This window comes from Passer montanus, unplaced genomic scaffold (assembly GCF_014805655.1).
Source record: "Passer montanus isolate IOZ18808 unplaced genomic scaffold, ASM1480565v1 scaffold10, whole genome shotgun sequence".
NCBI classification, from domain to species: domain Eukaryota; kingdom Metazoa; phylum Chordata; class Aves; order Passeriformes; family Passeridae; genus Passer; species Passer montanus.
The window spans coordinates 2975033-2992226 of record NW_024356505.1 but is presented as its reverse complement, the minus strand read 5'-3'; the positions used below and the strand labels follow the sequence as shown (position 1 = coordinate 2992226).

At 36.5% G+C, this 17194-nt stretch overlaps 1 protein-coding gene across 3 annotated transcripts in view; it reads left to right on the top strand.

Annotated features, from left to right (window-relative positions):
- Positions 1–17194, top strand: part of CNOT10 (CCR4-NOT transcription complex subunit 10) — a 58931-nt gene that overhangs the window by 30097 nt on the left and 11640 nt on the right. For all 3 annotated transcript variants that reach the window (XM_039711420.1, XM_039711429.1, XM_039711411.1), the window contains 11 exons: positions 1927–2018; positions 4553–4714; positions 5198–5348; positions 6351–6496; positions 7357–7443; positions 8148–8231; positions 8995–9112; positions 10247–10396; positions 12182–12384; positions 14960–15081; positions 15679–15855. In XM_039711420.1, the coding sequence (XP_039567354.1) occupies positions 1927–2018; positions 4553–4714; positions 5198–5348; positions 6351–6496; positions 7357–7443; positions 8148–8231; positions 8995–9112; positions 10247–10396; positions 12182–12384; positions 14960–15081; positions 15679–15855 (1492 nt within the window). The remainder of the gene's footprint in view (positions 1–1926; positions 2019–4552; positions 4715–5197; positions 5349–6350; positions 6497–7356; positions 7444–8147; positions 8232–8994; positions 9113–10246; positions 10397–12181; positions 12385–14959; positions 15082–15678; positions 15856–17194) is intronic.

Below are 17194 nucleotides of genomic sequence, written 5' to 3'. Positions count from 1 at the left end.
CTTTCCTTTTGAAGGACAAGGCAGTGCAAATAGTGTTGATCAATGCATTATGCAGTCAGATTTCATAGCAGGTGTAGGCCCTTGAGGATCCATCCCTCCAGAGTACTGAAATTGCTGAACCCTGAATTTTGTCCAAATAACAATGGGTTACTCTTGCTGCTGTAAGATTTGTTGAGATTTTAGAATCTCTACTTTGTTGACATCTTAATGCAGGATGAAAGTCCCAACCAAATATTTACAATTCTTGCTTAATTGCAGGGGGAAATACTATTATTGCAGGTGGAAGGAATCTCACTGTTTCCCAGCAATAGGCACAAACTTAACAGATTACTAAGTCTGTTTTGTTTTTACTGAGGATATGATATGATTAATCTTCTGAGGTTTGACTGCTCCTTATGATTGTTATTTGTCCTATATTTGTAAATTTTCATGGTTGGTAGTAGAAGATCCAGATATATGGGTGGTGATGGGGAATGGATTTTGCAGAGGAGCTCTCAGCTAAGTGTTTTCATTTGTTCAAAGTGAAAACAAAATTAGCGGAGTTTGCATTATATCTCTGAATTATAGGGAAGAGAAAGCAGGCATGAAGTTTACATAGCCTACATAGTCTATTAAGATAGCAAAATGTGTTTAGTGCAGATCTTCCACTGTGAAATTCAAGAAATAATTTTCTGCAGAAGCAGAAACCGTTACTGGTTTATAAAGTCTTTGTTTCAAAAACACAAAATAATTTTTGTATGTTCTAGCACATTAATTAATGCTCCTAGAAATACTCTCTCCAGTCTGGTGGTTATGTAGTTTTATTTTTTCTCAGTAGTTTGTGTTCAGCAGAAGGAAGGGCTTAGTGGAGGGGTTTGTTTTTTTCAGCTTCTTTGACATGGAATGTGTGTACTGTGCTTTTTAATGCAATTTCACTGAATTCTTAATTACATGATGACAAAAGGATTTAGTAGACTTCTTTCTGAAAAATATGCTCAATAGTGACTGATACATAAGTCATTAGGAATTCAGTATAAAAAATTGAAGGCAATTAAAACCTGGTTACATTGCTATATGAATGCATAAAGGGGCCACCATCATAGTTGCTACATGTTGTTCTTATCTTCATCTGGAAAATGGTATAGTAGAACTGGAGAAGATTCTGGGAATAAATTGTGAGGAAGATGGAGAGTAAACTGCTCCTGCTCACGTTGGAAGAGAGGTGATTCAAAGGAAGATCTATAAGATTTGGAGTGAGGCTGAAAAAGTGAGCAGGCAGCATGTGCTTGTGCCTTGCAATATAATCACCAGAGAGCATTTGATGGAGTTTATTGAAGAATACAAATGTATAGATTGTTTTTTGTTTTTTTTTAATAGTAGATCAATAGTAATCAGTGATTATTAACAATGATGCTTCAAGTGCAGCCTCTTATTTGGGGAAATATTCTTCCAAAGTAGGGAGCTGTGAGGAAGTTCCATTGTTTACTGTGGTTTTTGTTGCACCCTAGAGTATCCCTTGCTTGCTGTTTAGGAAGCACTATACAGTATTTTGTGTGGGTTTTCATCTAACACACTGTGGTACATATTTCATGATGCATGGCCTTCACTGCTGACTTTTGAGCAAAATAAGACAATCCTAGTGTATGGTTTCAGCTTTAAAGAGAAATCTAAAATGTATGGCTTGTAAGTTAACTTGCAGGACCTTGGTTGTTCATAATTTACATTTCATGGAGAGGAATTCACTAGGAGTCTAGAATAACTTGATATATTGTGGTAGGAGATGTAACTTGGGATATAGATAGTGTAGTTGGGACACTGCTACAGTTATCTGGAAAATTACTTGCATTGGCAGGAGGACCTTGAGGACTGGAAGAAACAAAGTTTTTAAGCTACACAGCTGTTATCACACTTGCAAACTTTGTTATAATCTTCTGTTCACTTTTACAGATCAAGGTACTGAAAAACATGAAGGAGCAGGTACTTCTGGGATTACTGATCAGGAAAAGGAATTGTCGAGCAGTGCATTACAAGCTTTTCAGGTAAGACAAAGTCAGATTTTGAGACTTTCTAAGTTACCACATTACTGCTAAGTGGGCTTGTGTGATTGTTTTTCCTGTTTTCTTAATTCAGTTGCAAATGCATTAAGAGGACTTTTAAAAGTAGCTCTAGTTGTGTTATAAAGACAGCATGTGTATTTTCTGCCTGCTGTGGTGTGAGAAGACTGAACAGGATACTTGAACAAGAGCACTTTTAATCTTGATTCTCAAACTTAGTAGCCTTAAAAGCTATTTGAGGCTTCTCTTCTGCATCAGCATTGGAAGTGCATGATTTCTTGGAAGAATTAATTGCATTAAGCTAAAAACGGTGGTTTAGTGTTTAAAGGACCCTCATGTATTTAAAAAACAGTAATGAAACAAACACTTGTGTTTTAGCATCATGCTATATTCTTTCACAAAAAGTGTTGTATAATGTCCTGTCACTTTGCAATAAAACATTTCTGAATGTGTAACACCTACAGGCAGTATCTACTACTTGTTTTGTGTGTCTTGGAAGATTTTTTATCTTCTGTGCTAAAGTTCAGGTACCAGGTCTTTCAGTTTATTTCTTTCTCTATGTTGTCTCCTAGTCTTATGTAGTGTGACAGGAAGTATAATTGCTTTTCCTTTCAATTGTATCTCTGTCTCCAAAATGCCTTGCTTTAAATTCAGTTTTAAATTTCTGAAATAAGTCAGGGAAGAATTTAAGTGTTGTCTTTTGAGATTCTTGCTTCAATGTTTCACTCAGTACTTCTATGTTTCACTCATTTTTTTATATGAAGTGCATATGGTTGGTTCTTAACACTGTGTTGTTCACAAATGTCTTCTTGAACACTGTCTAGCTCAATTACTCTTTTTCAATAACATTTTAATCAGTGGCATTTGATCCTGAGAACTGAAGACACATGAGAGAGTCATTTGTTTTCCACCTTGCCCATACATCTAAATGCCTAAAATACTTTTGATCTGCTAACAATTTCATCTTTTATCCTGGTCCAGTGTATTGGGTTTATCTTGTCAAGTTTTTTCTTGCTTCAATAATTCCCTGAATTCATGGAGTGAGGTGGCAACAGATGTGAGCAGAATTAATTTGATGCCTTGTTTGCCAATTTCTTGCTGTTGAGTAGCTCCAGATAGCATTGTGGACTGCCTCACGTGCTGCTTTATCATATTGCACATCCAGTTTCAGTCTTGACAGAATTGAGTATGATATTCTAGATCCTGTCTAGTAGAGTGGCATAAAGGACTGTTAGCTGATGGAAAACATCACAAAATAACCTGAGCATTTAAAGTTTGTAGACCAGACATTATTAGAAGCCTTGTTGCTGTGATCTGAAAACTACTGAAGAGAAGCTCCAAGTGTGAGCACAGGAGGAGAACCACTGGGAGATGAGCTGTCTCAACTAAAGAGCATGTCAGCAGTTGAGTTGCAAGTGTCTGTGTTTGTGCACGTGATCAGAAGGCAATCCATGCTCTTGGTGCTTAGAGTTGTGAAAATGTGTCAGTGTCCTGCTACATCTAAGCTGTATAGCTGTGCCTGCCTGGGAGACTGAAGGAACTGGAGTGGTTCCATAGAAAGGAGCTGCAGAATGGCAACTTTCTTGGAGATAGCAGAAGGACCACAGAGCTCTTCTCTGTTGTATTTTGCCCTTAATATGAAGTTACTCAGCAGTCCAGGAGAAGCTCTGTGGAACAGCACCTGAAAAGGAGGAGTAAGTGGAGGGTGGTACTCCAGAACTTAGCTTTTGGGTGTGAACCATTGACAGAGATGGAAATGCATCTGCTTATCTGTCTGACCACATTGGGAGTAACTCTGATATGGCAGAGGTGAATGGGATTATTCCTGTGTAGGAATTTAGCAGTTGAAAGGGAAGCATTATCAAGGCTTAATGTGTGAGGAGAAAGAGTGAGGAGTCTCTCTTTCATTTCTTGATGCCATTAAAGTCTTCCTGTGGTCAAAGAAAGGGATTTTTCCATTAGATCACACATCAGTGGAGCATCATGTTTGGCTCCTAGTTTCTGTTTAGGCATTCCTAGGTGATTGAATCCTTCATCCAATAGCTAAAGCTTGTAAAAATGTTTCTTATACCTACTCTGGGAAACTGACACTTCCTTTTTCCAATCTCTCTTGAGCTAACTTCTGTAGATTAAATTGTAAATCACTATATATTCAGATGAACTGAAGACTGAACATAAAATATTGGGCTGGAACCTGTGTAAGCAACTACAGCTGCTCAGGGTTCATGGATTAGGGAAAGATTACGAAAACTGAGGAAACAGTCTTGAAACTTAATATGGTAGGAGAAATGAGAATAACACTTTCCATGGAAATGTCTGTTAATAATAATAATCAGCTATTTGATTTGTCCTTATTCCACCAAATAATTTTTGAAGTTTGGATATGTCTTCAACATTTAGACTTGCTTCTCATCCATGTTAATCTGCATAAATAATGAAATATGTGTATACACATTTAGTTCACTTGTATTGATAAAGGAAGGACTAATGTATGTTTCTGGTATATGTGCAATTTACAGGCTGGAAACTATGATGCTTGTTTACAACACCTAAATACCCTGCAAGACATAAACAAAGATGACTACAAAATAACTTTGAATACTGCTGTTGCAGAGTTCTGTAAAAGTAATCAGACTACCACAGACAATTTGAGACAAACCCTTAACCAGCTGAAAAACCAGGTAATGCAGCTGTATTGATGTGGTACTTGATTTTAGGTGCTGTTAATGGTGGCAGCATCTTTGAGTGAAATAGGAGTAAAACCTCTGCCCTTGTCCCATAGATTTAGCAAAATAAGAAAGTAACATAACTTATAAACATCTGAGTCAGTTTAATCTTGTAGGACAGCTTTTGTAGTTGTGTTTTTAACTATTATTGAAATTGGTCTGAGATTATAACAATAGAAGGACCTGCTATGTTCTTTCAATAGAAAGTTCCTTAACGTGAAATAGTTTGTGAAATGATAAAAAAGTGGAAAATATTACTTTACTATTCTTGACAGTTTTGTATTTCATTGTATAACAACAGTGAAGTTTATTAGGTCAGTAAGTTACAATTTACCTTGAAATAAAGAAATTCGTAGCTTTGGAGGGTTTTTTTTAAATACTTGATACTTTAAAATTGTAGGTACTGAAAGTTTAATGAAATGACTGGGATTTTTTTAGGTTCACTCTGTTGTTGAAGAAATGGATGGTTTGGATGATGTTGAGAACAGTATGCTGTACTACAATCAGGCTGTTATCCTGTACCATCTCCGTCAGTATACTGAAGCTATATCTGTTGGGGAGAAGCTGTACCAGTTCATAGAGCCTTTTGGTATGTAGGCAGAAAGAAGAATCTTGTCCATTCAAGAACTACAAAAAGACAATTCAGTCTTTTTCACTATGAGACAAGTAATTTTTAATTTGCTTAATATGGTTTTAAGAAATTAGATAGGGTTTGGAATCAAGAATATGTTTTACTTATATCAGGGACAACAAACTAATTTGGGGGAAGGTGCTTCAGAGAGCTTTAGCAGACAAGTGCTATGAAAATGAAATGGATTCTTTCAACTTGAGACAATATTTATGTAAATAATAATGTACTAGCTCATGAAATTATTTTAAATCTAATGTTTTGAGTCATCATGCAACTTCATGGGTGGGTGTCTGTTTTTCAGGGCACTCATTTTTAAATACCTTTATTAGGTAGCACATAATTGTATGTGCTTATACCTGAATACAAAGTCTGCAACTTTTATGAGCTCTGATATCTTGTGTAGTAGAATTACCATACTTGTCTGAAATAATTTCATAATCCTTGTTAAATTTTATAAGTGAGAAGGCTGAAGGATGTGTGTGTGTGTGTCTCAATAAATTAAGTAAATGCTGCTGTGTTTCTGCCTCAATTCCTCCCAGTGTTCAATCTGTGTAGTTGGGACTTACTCTGAAGTCAGCTAAACAGAGATGTGTTTGTACAGAATCTTAGTGAGTTCTGTGGGATTCTACATCTGCATATGGCTCTGTCTGTTTGGATGCAGCATTTTTGGTGCTGATCTACTTAGATCAGTTCTCAGAACCTATGAACATTAAATACTTGTTGAGCTGTCTTTAGTCTGCGCTTTTATGCTGATGCCATTTGAATAAATGAGCTTTCTTTTCAGTGCATGTACTTAGCTGTGGGTTGGACATAGCTACATTATTTTTTTCTTATGTAAGATATTGATTTTTCTCATAGTGTTGCATAGATGGCACTTTATAGTAGGTTTGTTTTCCATCCATGTTTGGAGGGATTGGTATTAGAACTGTAAAACCAATTTTTCTTCTTTGCTTTTCACAGAAGAGAAATTTGCCCAGGCTGTGTGCTTCTTGCTTGTAGACTTATACCTGTTAACTTACCAAGCTGAGAAAGCCTTGCATCTGCTTGCAGTTCTGGAAAAAATGATTTCACAGGGCAACAATAACAGCAAGAATGGAAAAAATGAGGTAAGCTTAAGTCATACAAATGCCTCTAAATCTTTATCCGAAATATGCTTTAGCTCAATCCAAAATTAGCATTTGGAATTACGAGGCTATGTTAGATCACCTGTAACTTTAGACAGCAGCTTAAATATGTTAGTGACTGAGTTAGTTGTGTACAGCAGCTGTTTATTCCCTCTCTTTCACCCTTTTCTCTTACTCCAGAGAGCTAAGATGTCTTTCTTCAGTCAGAGACTTGCATTGGAAAGACAGTTGTCTCCAGGGTCAAATATTGTCTTTGATTGTGACCATATGAGACCCTAGGTTTGAAAGGGAAGTCAGTGTCAGAGGAACTGCAGTTGCACATAGGATGGGAAATTAAGTATCTTTTTTACATGGTATCTGAAAGTATGAGGCATGCTTTCAAATGAAATCTTTCATGAGCTTTTTGGAAAAATCAGTAGAATCAGTGGTGACTTGGGAGTGAAGAGAGGGCACTTCAGTGTTTCCCTGCTGATGGAATGTCACACTTAAGATAAACTATTTTTTCTTTAAGTATATAGTAATTCTACTGAAGGAAGTATTGAAGAGATACTCTAGAACATGCATGTCGTCCTTCTAGGCAAAAGAATTCTTCTTAACTGCAGAGCAACATAGTATAACACTAATGTTAGTACAGAACTCAGCTCTTCAATGGGTGGTGTGGTTTGTGGATTTTGATTGTTAAACTCCAGTTAGTTTCTGGTGGGGTGTGTATATTTTGATATTAAATACTCAAACAATCTTATTATTAATACTATTAAATACTTATTTTTCTTCATGTGAGTTGAATATGTCAACTGAATTTAAAAGGTGACTAACAATAATGCTTCCTTTTTTTTTGACAGTCAGGTAATAATACCAATAAAGATTCCTCGAATCAAAAAGCTGAAAGTGGAGCTTTAATAGAAGTTGCTAAATCTAAGATACATCAGGTAAGGGTCTGCATGTTATTTATACAAGAACATTTCTTTGAGTGTTTTCTAAATCTGAGTGTCATCTCCTTCAAAACCAGTTCAGTCCAAATTATGATGCTTTCTCTCCTGTTGTTATCCTTGTTGTCTAAATCTTCCTTTTTGTAAGATCCATGTACAGGGAAAACTGACCTGACATCCTGCCCACCACCACCATTTCAGTCCCTGTGTGTTATAATTATTTCTTTACATGGCAGTTTGCTGCATTGAATTTGTCTGTTCAACCTCCAACAGTCTAAATCAGCTGAGGTTTTATTTCGCTGTACTGTTCTGTTGAAAACTATGTGAAGAATCAGAGTGCTTCTCTATTAGCATTCACTTACTTGTGTGTGTGTTTTCAGTTTAGTAGGTAAATGTCTTGGTTTAAGATGTTAGATTATTTTTATTAGTTTGTCAATTTAAGTGCTCATATCTGTGTTTGAATATGGAGCATTTGTTGGCCATTGAACAAAGTGTTCATCTGCTTATTGTAAATACAAACCCTGTAAATATGATGTTTAAAGTCTGAATAGAATTTATTTTTTATGAAGAATTTTTGAAGAGCTTTTTGCTACCAACTTTAAAGATGTATATAAAATATTCTGCAGTAAATATCTAGATACAGTTTGTGTTGGAAACCTGCAGAAATTATTTTGTATTATTTAACAAATTTAATCTTTTAACAGTATAAGGTGAGAGCCTATATCCAGATGAAGTCATTAAAAGCATGCAAAAGGGAGATCAAGTCTGTTATGAATACAGCTGGGAATGTAAGTATTCTTAAGACTCTTGTTTTTCAAATCTAGATGTGTTTTGTATCTTAAAACTGAATTTGCTATTGTTCTTTACAAAAAAAGTTCTTATTGAGGGTGGATGTTTGAGGTAATTCTTTATGTAGTCAGTTGGGTTTATAATATCTTTGCAAATGTAATTAATGTAGAGTTTTCTTATTTGTGCTGTTTTTTATATCTGAAAAAATACACCTTGTGGTGCCAAAATAACACTGAACCACTATATAATAAACAGGTTCGGCATTCTTTATAATTGAAGTGAAATAAGTTTTAGTTTTAGATGTTATCCACCTTACAAACTTTTATGTAATTGGTAGTTTAAACCAGTTTATAAAAGATTAATTCTGGGATATGTGAGCATTTTTTGGGGTTGTGTTTTTTTTCTTTTTGTTGACATTCTTTGGAGGCTTATGTCTTGCTGGAAAGCAGGTTTAACAGAAAACCTTCTGGATCATGAGGTCTGTGTTGGCAGACTAGGAAGATTACAGCCTACAAGGAACTCTGCAGGGAGGGGGCGTGTGGGGAGGCAGATATTAGAAGACAGGTTAGGGATCCTTTGCCCTTAGCCACTTCCATGACAGGATTCTCTAAAGTTCATGACAGAGATCTTGAAAGTAACATGGCCTAAACCTAAACCCATTTATTTTTAAGTGGCAGGAGAAGCAAGTTGGTGAAGTGACATAACACTAGCAGTAGAAATCACCAACCAAGAGATAACTAACTATTGTTTTCTCCTTCACAGTCAGCTCCTTCTCTCTTTCTTAAGAGCAATTTTGAGTATTTGAGAGGCAATTACCGTAAAGCTGTCAAACTTTTAAACAGTGCCAACATTGCTGAACATCCAGGCTTCATGAAAACAGGTAAAATAAAAACCTTTTGTCCTGCAGGTACTTCAGTGTCTAGTATAATACGACTACTTGTTGATATAAATTTTAAGGATATTCATGATTACTTAACAGTGTCAGCCCTGAAAGTCATGGATTTATATGCTGGATGTGTTTCATCTTTCTTCTTGTATTTTCACACAACACTGTAGTAATTTTCATTGAACATTCTTTTACAGAACGCTGTGATTGTCCATGAAAATGGATTTCTGAAGCTGTGTTATATTTGCAAGGCTCATGATTAAGTCTCTTAATCAATAAATGAAACAAAAGGCAATTTATTAGATCTAGAATTGAGGCCTCCCTGGCAGTTTTTATGCTTGAAGTTCTCTTTATGATCTTTATGATTTAAAATTGTTTTGAAAACTTTACCATCACGTAACTTTTTTGCATTAGCTTTTATGCACAATATATTGTTCACTTAGTAGCCTTCATAGGCTATGACTAAAATCATGTATGTTTAATTTGCTAGTCTGGTTATTTGGACTTTTAGGGTGGGTTTTTTTTCTCTTTTGTCTTTATTATCCATGTTAACCCTGTAAAACTTTAGTCACCAGCAGATAAGGAAAAGTTAAATTCTTTGTCCTTTATTATTTAGAAAAAACCTCTCACAGTGTTACCTGAACATATATTTAGGAAGAAGAGTGCATTTCCTGCTTGTATGGTTAGGTTGGCATAAATATACGTGTATGTCATGTTGGATATTACACTGTCACCCATGAGCATCTTCACTGAAAAAGATGTTTAATAGACTGCCATAATATGCTGACCTGAATATGAGAAAGTGTTTGGAGCATTCATGGGTTTAGCAACAACTTTCAGTTTCTGAAAATGGTGTTTTATTGTCCTTTATTATTTAGAAAAAACCTCTCACAGTGTTACCTGAACATATATTTAGGAAGAAGAGTGCATTTCCTGCTTGTATGGTTAGGTTGGCATAAATATATGTGTATGTCATATTGGATATAACACTGATACCCATGAGCATCTCACTGAAAAAGATGTTTAATAGACTGCCATAATATGCTGACCTGAATATGAGAAAGTGGTTGGAGCATTCATGGGCTTAGCAACAACTTTCAGTTTCTGAAAACGGTGTTTTTCTCTCAGGTGAATGCTTAAGGTGTATGTTCTGGAACAATCTTGGCTGTATCCACTTTGCAATGGGAAAGCACAATTTAGGAATTTTTTACTTTAAAAAAGCCTTGCAAGAAAATGATAATGCATGTGCACAGCTGGGAACGGGCAGCTCAGATCCAGGTAAGCAAGAGATTAAAACAGATGGTGGAAGAGGGGTTGGCAATTCTAGGAAATAGAGAACAGAAGGTTTGAGTAATTATCAGCAAATTTCCCTTTCCATCTCTTTGTGGAGGGCAGGGTAAGAGGGGTGAGAATTTTCATGATAACCTGATGTAAGAATGTAGTTGCTGTTGCCAGAAATAAATGATGATGATTAAATATGTTCTTTTTTTGTTTGTGTAGTTGCTGTTGCCAGAAATAAATGATGATGATTAAATATGTTCTTTTTTTTGTTGTTTTTCGTAATGTACCATGGGACAATTACTTCTCTCTTGTTTATAGACTTTGTCCATCAGTTAGAGAGGTATGACAAAAGAGAGTTTTTGTGACCTATTTTGCATGAGTTATTTCTAGTCCTGCTGATATTGTGTAGAATCATCAGGGCATGAAGGATGCCTTCTCCATATTCTAGGTAATGGGGTCTCCTGTTTCCTTGTGGAGAGGGCTCATATTTTCCCTAGCTTTCCTTTTATCACCAACATACCTGTGGAAGATTTTGATTTTGCTCTTGACGTCCCTAGTCAGATTTAATCCTGTCAGGGCTTTAGTTTTCCAGCCTGGTCCCTGGTTGCTCAGTTTCTCTCTATTCCTCCCAGGTTACTGGTCCCTGCTTCCACACTTTGTATGTAGGCTTTCTTTTTGTATTTGAGTTTGTTCAGGAGCTCCTTATTCAGGAGGCCTCCTGGCAATTTTTTGCCTGACTTCTTTGTTTGGATGCATCACTCCTGAGCTTGGGAGAGGTGATCCTTGAATATTAATCAGCTTTCTTGGGCTCCTCTTCCATTCAGGGCTTTATTCCCTGGTATTGTACCGATCGGACCCCTAAAGATGCCAAAGTCTACTTGCCTTAAGTCCAGTGCAGTGAGCTTGCTGTGCATACTTCCACTGTCCTAAGGATCCACTATTTCCCTCTTCATAAAAGGAACTCTTTGCATGTGGTCTTTTTCTCTTCTTGTAGCCAGAGCTCATCTGAAATTTCCTTGTTTCCTCACTCATCATCCACTAGAGATTAAGTGGGGTGAGACTCCACTATTTCATGGTCCCAACCAGCCCCTCCTTGTTGGTGAGAACAAGGTCCAGTATAGGACTTGTCCTCATTGGCTCCTTCAACATTTGGAGAAGGAAATCATAAACACATTCCAGCAATCTCCTGGATTGTTTATGCCCTCTGTGTTGTCCCAGAGAACAGGACCAGAGCTTGTGAAGATGAGACCTCTCCTATCTGACTATAGAGGCCCTCATCACTCAGTCTTCATCATTTCATGATGAAGTTATAATTGTTTTCATTTCTTGTTTTCTTTAAAATATACTCACTATGAGGCATTTTATTGCTTTTTCCTATTTCTCCCCTAGACCTAAGTGCAGCCTTATGTATTAATGTGAAGACAGAAAGCGTTTTATGCTTGTTAACAACAAAGTGGTTTTCTTATGGAGTCAGCATTCTCTGCAATGAGTGTAGATGTGTATTCTCACAAATCTGGGATTCAGTACCATTGTGTAACACCCAGCTTGTGTGATAAGGAACATATGAGGTTAGCATTTAATGTACTTCAATCTTCATTAAGAATACAATTAATTTGTCTTTGAAATCAGTTTTGGTATGAGAGAAATTTACAGAGGCTAGTGGATTTCAGCAATGAGTGGGGTTTTTGGTAGCTTTGGGGTGTTTCTCACAGCTTCCCTCTTCCTCTTAGTTTTGTGCTGTCTTGAGCTGCACATCCAATATGATGTAATCCTTTTCTGCAGGTAAAAAATTTTCAGGGAGACCCATGTGTACACTACTGACTAACAAGCGATACGAGTTGCTCTATAACTGTGGAATTCAGCTCTTGCACATTGGGAGGCCCTTAGCTGCCTTTGAATGCCTGATTGAGGCAGTCCAGGTTTATCACTCAAACCCTCGTCTGTGGCTGAGAATAGCAGAATGCTGCATTGCTGCCAATAAAGGGGTAAGTAGCTTTGGAAAATTGCTCTAAAGAATGGCATGTGATTACAGAAAGGTAGAACTAATACCTAGAGTTAAGCTGTGTATTTTGAAGGCCTGGTGTTGTAACACCTCTGTAAATCCAGATTAATTATTTCTTGTGTATATGTATTTTTACGTGTTTAATTTGGAGCTGCAACAGGTGAAGGGAGCTCTTTGCATGTGGTCTTTTTCTCTTCATGCAGCCAAAGCTCATCTGAAGTTTCATTGTTTCCTCACTCATTGTCCACTAGAGATTAAGCAGGGTGAGACTCTGTAGTGTGGGTAGCCTGAAAGTGACAGAGGCTGAGGAAGCAGAGATCAGCCTTCTCCATCCTGAAACTGTTGGGATCACACCTGCTGGGCAACTGAATCTCTAATTCACCTTCTTCTCCTGGCAAAATTGCTGGAAACCTATTGATGGCAGGCATATTGCATGCCCTCTGGGACATCTTGTTTCCAACCTTTTAATACACGTATGTTTAGGATAAACCCATATGATAAAATTCAGAGGGCCGAGGACAGGAAGAAAAAACTGCACCTAAATCATATATCTGTGAAATTAAGATACACTCTACTTGATTCTCTGTAAAACTGTAATTCACCCCTTAAGTGTGGGGGAGTGATGATGTAGTCTGTAATTGCATGATCCTATGCAGTTATTCCCACAGTATGCCCATTTCACTCCTTTCACAGAGTGTGTGGGATGAATTGAGCAAATAGTTATATTTGCTCTGTTTCCCCCCACCCCCGAATTCTCTGTTTTTCCTCTCTGGGTGGCCTCTGTGCATTTATTGACTGCACACTATCCGAATACAAAATTAATAATTTCTCAATTGGGAATTTGAATAGTACTCAATATTTTGGTATCTCTATTTCAGAGGACTTAAGAAATATACAACTTTATAGCAGAGGTTTGCTTGTATACTGATTTCGGAGGCAGAGCACTGAAGATTCAAGAGTATTGGGTCACAACTGAACTGACTCCCTGCATTTGCTGTGCTTTATAAAACTCAGGCAATCTGTATGTGCTGCTTGTCAGATTGAGTTTTATAAAGCACAGCAAATGCAGGAAGAACAGCTTTCTTCATAGTAATTTTGCAATTTTCTGTATCAATCCTACTGGATGCAAGTCAGAAATAGATAGACACATCTGATCATCTAATGAAAAGCTGAGTATGAGAGTGGATTAGTGGTTTTGTGGCAAAAATCCAAAGCTAGGATTCCATTTACAAGGATAGTATTTAGCAGTCTGGAAATGGGAAGCACAGATCCTTATGTGGCACTTCCCTATTTACTGCAGACTAGCCAAAGTAGTAGCTTATGCCAGGTTCCTGAGGCTTTCTTCCTGTGCAGTTATGATGATGTGTGGTGTACCAGAGAGCTTGAATTCATGTCAAAAAACAGCTTGTTGTTCCCTAAATTTGTAATGTTAAAAGAAAAAAAAAATAACCTTGGATGCTAGTAATATTAAAGGCAAAGAGAAAGTGTCTTTAAATTGTTAGATTTGCAACATGACAAATGAGGCCCTAAAGTCAATATTATGTTCAATTTGACCTTGTAACTCAATTTGCAGTAATATTCCTTTATATCTAAGCATAGATTCATATTTATGCTCTGAACACTATCTAGAAAAGCAATTTCACTAAAGGTAATTTTCACCCACTTTAGTATTTTACAAACATAAAATATAAATGGAAGAATATTCCCTTTTAAACACCTGCATTTTAAACACCTTTTTAGAAATATGTGCTTCATATCCAAACTCTGTGTGTGTATTTTTTAATTTGGAAGTAAATGCTGCTATGTCAATATTTTTACAATAGATTCTGATAAATTTTTTTGAAAAGTCATAGCTATTGAAAGTCCAGATTTAGGATAAGTTTTTTCTTAAAACTGCAGCTCTTCATCACTCACTAAACTTACCAGTGAAGTTAAGATGGCTCATGGTAAAACAGCCAAACAAACTCCAGTAAACATGGTGTAGAGATAATTCTTGGGACTGCCAATTAGGGTACTTTAAGTTCATTTGACCCCCAGAATGTGTCTGCACACTCAACAATCAATTAAACAAGTTAATTTAATGTATCTTTGCATATGTTGTTGTTCAGCTTTGTGCTCCCCATGGAACAGTTTGGGAGCAGCTTTTCCAAAGAGTGTTCTGAGTGCTGTGTAAGCAGGGAGAGAAGATGGCAAGCGTTGCAGTGCCAAGTCTGAATGTTATGTGGCAGATCAAATTATTTCTTTTTAGATATCCTGTCAGTTCTTTTAATATGACTTGGTTCATTGTTCTTTTGCTTTCAAAACAGAGGAGAAACTAGGTCAGTAGGCTATCAGACAAGCTGTCAGAACTAATCTGTGCTTTCACTGTGTGCAGTAAAACCCCTCTGCAACACAAAGACAATAGAAGGTGCCTGATCCTTCATTGTACTTCAGATTTAAAACTGTATCCATTATTCTTATATTTTAGCAGGGTTCAAGGTCTTCTTTCAGCCTTCACTTACTTTGTCAAGCTCTCATTCAATAGCCTTGATATTTAAGCTCTTTTTTTTTCCTTTTAGACATCAGAACAAGAGACTAAAGGTCTTCCCAGCAAAAAGGGAATTGTGCAATCAATAGTAGGTCAAGGCTACCACCGTAAGATAGTCCTAGCATCCCAGTCCATACAGAATGTTGTTTATAAGTGAGTATGTTTTCCATTAGTTATTTATTTTGTTTTTATAGCTTTGTTAAGGATATATATCTGTTTATCAGAGATTTTTAAACTGTTGTGGAATAACTGTTCGTTCATGTAGTGAAAAAAGAGGCATGCTAAAATGCTTGGTGAGTCTTAAACATCATTTTGTGCCTCCTCTGTGATAGCCAGCAGAGGGCTTAACTGTGTGGTTATTGTAAGTAAGATGAGCATTAAAGCTTACAATTTATTTATCTGAAATTTTATTTTCAGATAGCTAAATCTGTCCTCTTTTTCTCACTTAAAAATATATTTTCAGTAATCCACTTTAGAAAAATGCAGGAAAAATCTAGTTCTCTGCCATAAAACTTCACAACTGAAATCAAGAAATTATGTAGTTGAATCTATTGGGGCATTGTTATGTATTTTCAACATGTAAAAAATAACAAGATACTACATCTTAATAAATTAAATTTGGTACATAAAAATGTTATTTAACATTTTTAGGGTGAAGTTTTCTCTGCATTCAGGTATTTTTGGAGCTGTGCTTTTATTTTTAATTTAGTAGGATTGCTACTTATTGGTCAACTTCTGTGTCTCTTTAAGTGATGGGCAGTCCTCAGCAATACCTGTAGCCAGCATGGAGTTTGCAGCGATTTGTCTAAGAAATGCCTTGCTGCTACTGCCAGAAGATCAACAGGAGCCCAAGCAGGAAAATGGATCTAAAACTAATAATCAGCTGGGGGCAAACACAGAAAATACTGAAAGCAGTGAAGCATGCAGGTAAACAGAATTGAATATAAACCATTCTTTTTGTCCAGAGGAACTTTGGGCCAACAGTCTGTGTCTGCAATTTACCTTGTTTGGCTAGCAGAAAAACAGAACATATTTGTAATGCTCTTAATAATGCTGCTATGTTCAAGGAAATAGTTTAGCTGCTTGTTGTTTAAATTTAAGAATAAAATACTGAGTTGATTCCTCCTGTCCCTAACAACTTTTATTAAATTAGACAGTGAAATTATTTTTTCCCTTGGCCATCTTTTTTTTTTCCCTGTGCTGCAAATGTTATGTTTTCCCACACCCTCCTGCTGTGCATATTGGTATTTCTCTAATTGTAAGTGAAGCTTCACGTTACAGTGATTTTGTGTGTGAGCACACGTGTGCCGTGTACTTGATTCAATATATATCTGAATGTCTGGAAACTCAGTTGTAAACATTTCCCCATTATCAGATTTGACATTCATCAGCTCTAGTATGCTTTGTTGTGTTTGCATTAAAATGGAAAACTAGATTTAGAAAGTAAGTAGGAAAACAGCATGGAGCTATTGTATAATAAATCATATTTTGCAGAAAAGAATTTAAGAAAAATCTTTTCTGTCAATAAATTTCAGAAACAGTAGTTTGAAGACATGTATGTTAAAGGAAGTTGGTTTCATTTATTGCATAACCTCATACATTCTGGACTTCCTTTTGAAGAATAACTTTTGATCATAGTCTGTACTTTCATTAAAGACCATTTTGAGGGTAAATGTTACAATAACTCATCTGGAAAAAGTTTCTGTGGTAGAACTTGAACTACTTAGAGAGTAATGAAAGAACACACTGGTTTTGTCAGACCTGAGTACAGATAAATGTTAAGAAGATGAGATCCATTTGTCACAAGGCAGGATTTACTGTACATATACTATGTTGTGTAGGCACAAGGTGCATCCTCATATATTCTGAGGTTGTCTGCAGATAGACTGTGGCTGGGGGTCAGTGGCTGTTGCTGTTTGCAACAATATTTGAAAGCTGCTCTCTATAATCCTGTTTTTTCAATTACAGTCTGTCTTGTCAAGTGACCAAATGATTTATAAATGTTGGAGGGAGGAGGGGGTGGTTGTGGGTTTTTATTTTTGGTTGGTTGTTGTAGGTTGTTGTTTTTTCTTTTTCTCTTTGCTGAGGTTGGAGGTTCTCTGGCAACTATGTATGCAGCCCATTGAGATGAAGCTTCTCTGGTTTAAATGGGACTTCAGTTTTAAGGTTTTGGGGCTCACTAAGGGGCAGTGATGAAAACAAAGTGGTGGCCCTTACTCAGACCTCACCTTCTTTTTTGTTTTCTATTGGGGTGGTTTTTATTTAT